At 40.3% G+C, this 8,847-nt stretch overlaps 1 protein-coding gene across 1 annotated transcript; it reads right to left on the bottom strand.

Annotated features, from left to right (window-relative positions):
* Positions 1-624: 624 nt before the first annotated feature.
* LOC118771539 (voltage-dependent L-type calcium channel subunit beta-2-like) lies at positions 625-8,593 on the bottom strand. Its single transcript, XM_036519546.1, has 12 exons — positions 8,567-8,593; positions 8,298-8,393; positions 7,416-7,538; positions 6,768-6,904; positions 6,540-6,632; positions 6,502-6,508; positions 4,932-5,012; positions 4,547-4,605; positions 4,041-4,150; positions 3,465-3,616; positions 1,999-2,094; positions 625-846 (listed from the first exon to the last, which is right to left on the bottom strand). The coding sequence occupies exons 1-12, from the start codon at positions 8,591-8,593 to the stop codon at positions 625-627; spliced, it is 1,203 nt and encodes a 400-aa protein (XP_036375439.1).
* Positions 8,594-8,847: the final 254 nt, after the last annotated feature.

The raw sequence follows: 8,847 nt of genomic DNA, 5'->3' as shown, positions 1-8,847 counted from the left end.
TATTTCTATTCAATTTCCCAATTCCCAGCGCCCAGTTTTAATTGAAACTGGAAATTGAAAATTCAAAATTAGCAGTTGGAACTTGTTTCCTATTTTGAGAGGGGGTAAGAGGAGGTGGAGGTTTGTAAGCTTGCTTTGTAAGTTATACAGACCAGTGTTTGGCTGTCTTGTTAACTAGGTAATACCTACTATGCCCCCACACCAACAACAGTATATACCATCAGCAGTGACATTTTCTCTTTTTTGTCTTGGTAGTTTACCCATTTCAAGATATGCTTGATTAGCTAGTACCTAATCTTATTTTTTCTTTAGTGTCAACATGATTGAAAATATCAGGTCTGCTACAAAAGACATGATTGATTGGTTGAGTGCAAGTGGAGTTTTAAATGAAGACATCTCAACCTCTGCGTTTTGTTGACTCTGTAAAGAGTATGTGACCTGATGTGGACCACCTTGCGCTGTTATGTTTTCAATGTGCAAAACATCTATGTTTGGCTTCTTCTGCGGCTGAATCTAGCATGACATCACGGGTTAGACATCTCATTTTTGAAAGACAAATGGAAGAACACTAAGTTTTCCTAGGTGTGTGTTCAAGTTACTGGCCATAGCTCCTGGTCCTATTGCTCAGAGTTTAAAACTGGCTGCCAGCTTGGTCAGTACCTGTTCTTGCAGGTTGGGAACAGGTGGCGAGCTGGGGAGTATGGTGGCAGCAGCCAGGTTCATCAAGATAGAGTTGGAAGCATCGCCCTCAGGGTGGGTGGCCCTCCAGTAGGCCTCCAGGTAGTCGGCTATGTGCTCACACGCGTCCTCCAGCTGGTTCTCATTCAGAATTACATCATATGATTCCTGGATGAGAAACACACGAGACATTATTCTGTACTGTTGTCATGAGCACAGCTCTGTGATAATTGAAATGATGCCTTTTCATTCCTTTTTATGTTTAATTCTAAATTTTGTTCACAGGTAGGCCCTATTTTCTAAGTGTTTCAAGCAGTGGAAGTCTGGATGTCTGGTGAATGAAGGTGGCACTGCCAAAGAAACATAATGTAAGATAAGGAGAGTGCTTCTGGGGTGTTCACAAATGTGTAACGTCTTCCTCTAGCTGTAAATTTACTAAGGGCATTTGTTTTCTCTCTGCAATCCCAATGAAATGGGTTATCATCAGCTTTGGTTCCTGAGGATGTCTGAATCTTTTGATTGACTCCTTTATTGTTATTCTTGTAACTAGTCCTGCTGGTATATTGACAATTGATTACATTTATACTTAGGCTTTAATGGATCTCGAAATGCTTTACCATGTGGGTGATTTATCTTATCCGCTAATGTTTAGCACTCACCTGGGTGCACAGTATAGCAGTCATTTTGCACCAGAATGTTCAACACACTTAAGTTGAGGTGGACATGGGGGGATTTATGTAGTCAGTTAAACATCAGAGATGATTAGATGGCCAGATCGACACAGTCTGAGTTTTCCCTGGACACCAGAGAATCCTCCGCTCTGCAATAACGATCATGAGATCTTTAAAGACTCATCTGTAAGATACAGTCTGCCACAGTACAGTGATTATATCACTGCAGTGGGACATTGGTTCACTGTTGGGTGCAGAGGGCAGACTGACCCCTACTGGCACACCAACACCGCTTCCAGCCGCAGCCAGGTTTTCTCAGTAGGTCTAATGCTCCAGGTACTGGCCAAACCCAGCTCCACGTAGCTAAAGCCATGAGGCAGGGGGAAATTACAGGGTAGTGTAACAGCTGACTCTAAAATAATAACAGTCAATGGTAAAGGTATGTCCTGAAGGATGATGAAGCACTTGTGTAATACTTGCCCAGACAGGTATTTTGCACACTGTTCAGTGGGCCACTTTCTAGCTATCCAGGTTTCTAGAGCCACACATCAAAACCAAACAGTAAAGTGATAGGACAGCAGGGATAGCATGTTGGCTGTGCACTGCTTACATAATGTTTAACTTAGACAGTGATCTTTGCAGTACTCACAGGAGGAATCTGAGCCAGTTTGTCAGCTGCAACCATCTGGACATTCATATGCTTGGCCTGTGCTTTCCCTCTTGACTTGATCAACCTCTGTAAAACCTGCAAAATGGCATGAGCAAGCAGATCATTAGATGTTGAAGGTTGGAACCATATAGACAGCCATTCAGAGCTTCATAGTAGCCTGCATTAGCATCAATAATCATTCATTAGCATGAATCAGGATACATTATACAGATGACTACCAAGGTCATGTCCTGACTTGAAGGAAGAGGCCTTCACACCACTCAAACCCAACAACTGAACCCAATGCAAGTGAATTCTGGTCCAAAATATTTGAGTTTGGAGTCAGCCAGTTACCATGTCATAGTTTTGAATCATCAAGGAAGACTACAGCTGTACATGGCACACAGCAAGTCAATGAAGTGATGTCAGAGCTTGTCACTTATACACAATAATTCAAAGAACTAAACTTCTTTCCAGTAATTGCATTATCATACATTGGCATGATGTTTTCTAACAGGTAAAAGGATACTCATCTTATGATAGAGCAGAGCCAGTTAGCTATCAAGCTAAATCCATTTTCAACCTCAGGCATATTATTAGCCATTAACAGCTATTTATTTAAATAAACACAGTTACCTATTTGATAATGTTAACTATCTTGCAAATCCAATACATTTTAACCATAATTTAGTACTTCATTTGATGGACAGCCATTTGTTTGAGATTTAAAGCTTTCGCTGTTCTCTTAATCCTCTTTAATATGTTGTCCAGTGTTTATTTACTGCACTAAGGTTATTAAAGTGTGCCTGTTGGTTCTCCGTGACATGCATAACAATCTGAATTTAAAGTTAAAGTTATTGGATAAATTATTTCATCATACTTAAATCAGCTTGAGGAAGCTGAGAATTAGCCTTGAGTAAGACAATTTATAGAGAGTAATTAAGGTTACTTCAGAAATGAAATTAACATGGCTCAAAAAGGAATATTAGATTGTCTGACAGTTTGAGTGTCCCACTGCCTTCCAAATTAGATCCCATTTCACACCTGCTGTTGAGGAAGTAAACAACACTGACCTCATTTGAAAGCAGTGGCAGCCACTTCTCAACAACAGGGCTATTAAGAATGCCTGTGGTCTCCACCAACTGTAACACTACCATTTGGTTCCAATTTGCCTTTGCTCAACCAGCTGAGCTCTGCTCTACTTAATTAAAGTTTTTTTTTTTAATCTGTTAATAAGACATATTAAAATACCCTCAGTTGATAAGACATGAATGAATGAGAATTGTTGTGAATCGTTACCATTTATCAAATGATAACCTTGTTATATTATTAGTTTCAGTTATATAAGTAGTTACACTAATAATATATAATATTACTATTAATACAATAACATTAATGATCTATAATATTTTCAGGTGATTGAGAGTACAGGGGAAGCCACCCTATAGCGGTGGTGTTCAGCTTGCCTTGGGAGAGTTGACTTTGACATAGACCATGATGGGCGCCAGGGCAGATTTCTGCAGCTGGGTGGGGTGATTGATGGTGTCAGCGTCCAACACCACCAGCTGCAGTGATCGCGCCAGTTCAAATATTCGCTCCACCTCACTCTGAACTTCGGCTGGAGAGAGAAGATAAAGCATTTACTAAAATCTAAGGAAATCTTGAAATGCATGAAATATTTACTGAATGGTGAAAAATCATATCACTGACAAGCATCACATCTTTGACAAATTGGCAGGGAGATATAAGAATGTTTCTATAGCACATAAGCGCTTAATAAAAAGATTATAGAAAATGGCTAAAATCCAGGAGGGTATGATACTCTACTGGCCAGTACGCTGTGCCTGTCTCTTTAAATCCCTTTCAAGTTTAATAACTCTGGCAAGATTTCTTGCGCTACTTTCCTTTTTGCACATTTGCATATATTGCCACCAAAGTAGCCACATCCCTTTCTGTTTAACCAGAGAGTTCCATTAGGGAACAGTCCACCAGTGTGAAGCGCCTGCCAAGGCCATGAGACTTAGGCATGTCTGAGCACTTACCAATACTGCACCGAGTGTTGGAGCGCTCGATCATTGCATGTTTACTGGGATTGTTCATCACAGAACTTTTGGCGAGCGAGATGTCAGCTGTAACCCGGGTGATTGTTATTCTGAGGAGGGAGACAGTGCACCCATGAGCACTTCATGGGAATTTTTTTTGACATTTAAAACCAGTGAAGTTGACATGTGTGAATGCAAAAGATCTCAGCACTACAGCAATCTAAATATTATATAGACTACTCATTGACACCAACAGTTAATCAATGCATATGCATCAACTAATTTTAACGCAACTTTTGTCACCTACAAGTATTGTGCATATATAGCGTTTGTAGTTTATGACCCTCTTCTTCTTCATTTTAGCTGATTTTCGTTTAACTGAACGCTGCTTTTCAGTCTGCCGAACTGGAGAGCACGTTTGGGTTTATCAGAAGGATGATCTATCAATTTGTGAGAAAATACAAACTACGCGCTGGGAAAACTTGTATTTAAGTCCCAAAACTCACCTCCCTTCAAATCTGTGTTTCAAAAAGTCAAAGAGAGCTTTTTGCATCATGTCTGTCAACTGAAATAAAAAATGAAGTAGATACAGTAAAAGTCAAGATAAATGCTGCTTTTTTGAGTAAGAATCTGAAAATAAGATACTTCATGAGAGCTGTCATCCATAAGAAAAGCATCATTTCATTTTTATCATGATTGGCATTGTTTGTGTTCTGATATGTTTTCATCATCCTTGGTTTAGTGTCCTCATATTCAGAAACACTTCTTTTGCCACTGTGCTGCAGAGAGAGACAGAGATGGCCTAGCAAAAAAATTACTTTAATGCAGTCAGATTTATCTAACAAAGCCTTCTTCTGTCATGCATAATCACTGCATGAGAGGCTCTCTCACCTCATAGCCCTTCAGTGAGGGCCCCATTAGAATGACAGGCCGCATGGAAGGCACGACGTCATATGGTGGCACTTTCTCCATCTGCAGATCCAGAGAAAGTTTAAAATCACACCGACACCCAAAAAGAAGCAAAACCATAAGTTCTTAACCGCCAGTAGTCATGATCAAATGTGTATTATCCTTAACATAATCAACTGAGGAGGTGGATGAAGTGAGTAGCAATACAGGTAATTTGTGCCACACGTGGAGATGAAACAGATAAAAATCAACATAAATATTGAAGAAGAGGTACAGCTGTGGAATTCTGTTGGACCCATTTTAAATGGAGTATCCATTTTAAATGTTAGCCCTTAAAGAAGTTACAAATGAACAGTGAGAATTCACCACACACCTCTGATCTTATTTACTGTGATGAATGGAGGTGGGTGCAATTCTGGCTATGATGAGAGATCTGTCATGACAGATGACAAATCAGATGCCATTAACTATACTGTAGAGCAGAGGGAAGAAGATATCCACTCAATCTCCTATTCAGTGATTCACAAAAATCGAAGAAGACTCTCAATTATTTACACTGTTTACCTATTACATTGACAAATTGAACCTTTAGTTGAATTCCCTTTAATGTTCTCTCTGTCCTTAAATCTTAACCTCTGCAGTTTCTTTGTAGTGTATAGGAAAACATACAGAAAACCATGAACCTAGTGTTAGTTATCAAACTAATGCAATCTAATAGTACTGTGAATCAAAAAAAAAAAGTGTGATACAGTACTTCATCTCAAGAGTACTTCATCTTTATGTACAGCATAAATTTGCCCTTGTTAAATTAGTAGTTGTGCCAGTCTAAAATGAGAAAGTTCATGTGTGTACGTACATTCACCCACACAACCTAAGTACAGTCAGATGACTTAACATTATACTGTACATTATGCTAGATTTTGATGAAAGTTCTATTTTACAAATGACAGTGAGAAATGAAAATAATAAGAATGTCTCCACACATTGAGTATACATGTAAGAGAGAAGTTAAGATGCACAAATGTTATCAATCAAAAAGTCTACACAGTAAAGTATTTACCTTCCCCTTGGGCTTCACCATGGGTGCTATAGTGAGAGGATGGAGGCGAGATACAGGTCAAATAAAGGCATCAGTGCTACAGGTTGCAATGCTACAGGTCAGTTGTTACACAGGAGGAGGACGGAGGGCAAGTGCCATTGCCTTCTGAAGAGGATTGCTGTAGGGGTTCAGCGCTGAAACAGAATCATATTTTCTAAACCAGCTGCAAAATCACTGCGCACATAGAGATTAAGTGCGCTGGAAAGGGCAAGGGCAGCTAGAACAAAGGAAAATATTAACAAGGACACCTGTTACACATATAAAATGTGATGAGAGCATGAATACAAAATTACTTTATAGATATCCAGCACTATATTATAGCCTGTTCAGTAAATGTTAATTACTTCGTTTGCCATTTCTGTCTTCTGTTTCAGTACAGGCAGTTCATGTTAGAAATGAGGTAAGAGATAAAATATGGGGACTAGAAGGCGTTTATTTGACAGTTTCAAATACAGATCCTCTAAATAAAAAAAAAAAAAATCAACATTTACTCACCAGGGGGAGGGGGAGGAGGAGGAGCGTTTTTCTTTGAATGAGGTGTCGCATTTTCGTTTAAACTGGCAGAGGAGTTTGCTCCTTGTTTACTGTAAAACAGGCATGAAAAAATTGTATGTGCTGGGATGTCTTTACCCACTGGACATTGAATCCTGCTCGGTGCTGAACTGGTTATTGAAATCCACCCCGTGCAGCCCTGGGTTATTCTCTGTGGTTGCGCATACCTGGCTTGCAACTTGGCCTTCCTGGCTTGCTGCTCATGTTTTATCAGTATGGCCTCCAGCTTCACTGGGCTGGGAATGAAGCCAAGTTCGCTTCCTTCCACTACCAGCCGCCCTATCCACCAATCATTACTGAACTTCTACAGGGGCGGAAAGAAGAATGCATTAATCATCATTGTAGAGCCAGATTAAATGAGAGTGGATTCAATAAATGGGAAAAAAAAAAAAAAACCGTTGCCATCATGCATTGAAAATCGCATTATGAATAGCACTGCCAGAGAGAAGCACACATACTAGTTACTGGATACTGGTGCTTCTGCATGGCACTATGCTCTGTAACCAAGTAGGACTGCTAACTTCAACAGGCAATTTGGTACTGAGATGCTGTTCTGCAAACTTCTGTATAGTAGGTAGAGTACACAGAGTTGTCAGAGAGTGTGCACTATTCTCTGACAGTGTCCTTCACTGAAAGAACCACATTTTTTTTTTAACATACTTTTGGGTGAGTGATAGAATTGTGTTTATTTGCACACAGTCTGCCAGGAAGTTAAGTTTAAGCAATTACCAACCAAGCATATCAACCAATTATGATCACCATGGTAACAATAAATGGCATGAGCATTAACTATATTTTGAGTGTATGTCACATGCCTCTTTGACATGAAGGAAGTCTTTAGTTTCAAAGGAAAGAGCCGTTCCGGGCACAGGGCAGCCGTCGTCATCAGCTGCAGTGTAGTTGACATTTGGGCGAACAGCAAATGCAACAGTTTTAAGCTGTGCAGGGCATGAGGGGAAAAAAGAAATGAAATGTTAGACTCATGTCATTCTGTAAATGTATCTGAGTTTTGTGAGGACAGCTAATGTTGGCACAAGATGTCACCTGCCCCAGTCATAGCTCAAGTGATTCAGCTACAAAGCCTAGTATGATGGCCAAATCATATCTTTTAGACATCTTTAACATGGAGGTGAAGAAGTATGAATGTTTGGGGGCAACAACGTTCAGGTGAAATGACATGGAAATGAACTACCTCACCGGCTATTTAACTTATGAGACAAGAGCTACATCCGTAGTTTCTTTGAAAATTAAAGTCTTCACTTCTATCCTCGTGTCTCCTTAGTTAAAGAACATGTTTGTTCAAGGAGGATCTGACCTCATAAAAGGTGGTATAATCTCAATAGGCTGTCCTTGGGCCACCCTGTTACATCACAATTAGTCCAAGAGAAGCAGCGGTGTAGTGGTAGGGAGTAGCATTTGTAAGATTGTCAGCCATATTGCAATGGCGGTGTACTGTCTGAATTGCTTCAATTACATCAGACTATGTAAGGTCTGTATTAATGTCTGCTAAGCAAATGAAAAAAGGCCTCACTACAACTTGGAAAAACAGCTTCAAATTAAGCACTTATAAAGTAATACAATGGATCTGACAGTTTTGGAAACACCTTTTAAAACCTTTGGCCATAAAAATGATTGGAGGTGCTGCAAAGAACTCAACCTGACTCGATGTCCAAAGAACCAATACTGAGGTAGGGTACCTTCGCCCTTTCAAGTTGTGCCTTGGCCTGCTTCTCTGCCTCCTTTTTCTGTGCCTCCTCCTCAGGAGAAACTTCTGGTTCGCGATTAGAGTCCGCCTGCAGGGCGAGAGAGAAAGCGTTGTGCGCTCCCGTTGCAAATCCACCACCTCTCACATGTATACTCAGAGCTCCTCCTGTCCTCCCACACGAGACCTCCTGCTGCTGAGATTCATTCTCAGATCTCAAGCGCATGATGCATAAACCCAGAGAACGGGCAGAGCCCATCGCACCTCCATCTCTATAGTCTCTAGCCTCATGTTCACACTGCTTGCAACTGTTGCCCAAACCAGAATAGTGTTTCAAAGACAGATAGCTTTGGATCACAGCCAATTTCATGGTCCTGAACTCAAATAAAATGGAGATCCTGAGCCTTCAGAATCTTTTGAGCAATGCAGCTGCAAACCTGGTTATGAAAGCTCTTGGGGATAGAATTAACCATATTCTCCCTCAGTCACACTGTAACATTAACTTTTGCGCATTTATGGATTGTGTGTCAATCTTTATTCCAAAA

The sequence above is a fragment of the Megalops cyprinoides genome, chromosome 24 (genome assembly GCF_013368585.1).
Source record: "Megalops cyprinoides isolate fMegCyp1 chromosome 24, fMegCyp1.pri, whole genome shotgun sequence".
Taxonomy (NCBI): domain Eukaryota; kingdom Metazoa; phylum Chordata; class Actinopteri; order Elopiformes; family Megalopidae; genus Megalops; species Megalops cyprinoides.
The sequence above is the reverse complement of the archived record's forward strand: the minus strand, read 5'-3'. Positions and strand labels throughout refer to the sequence as shown.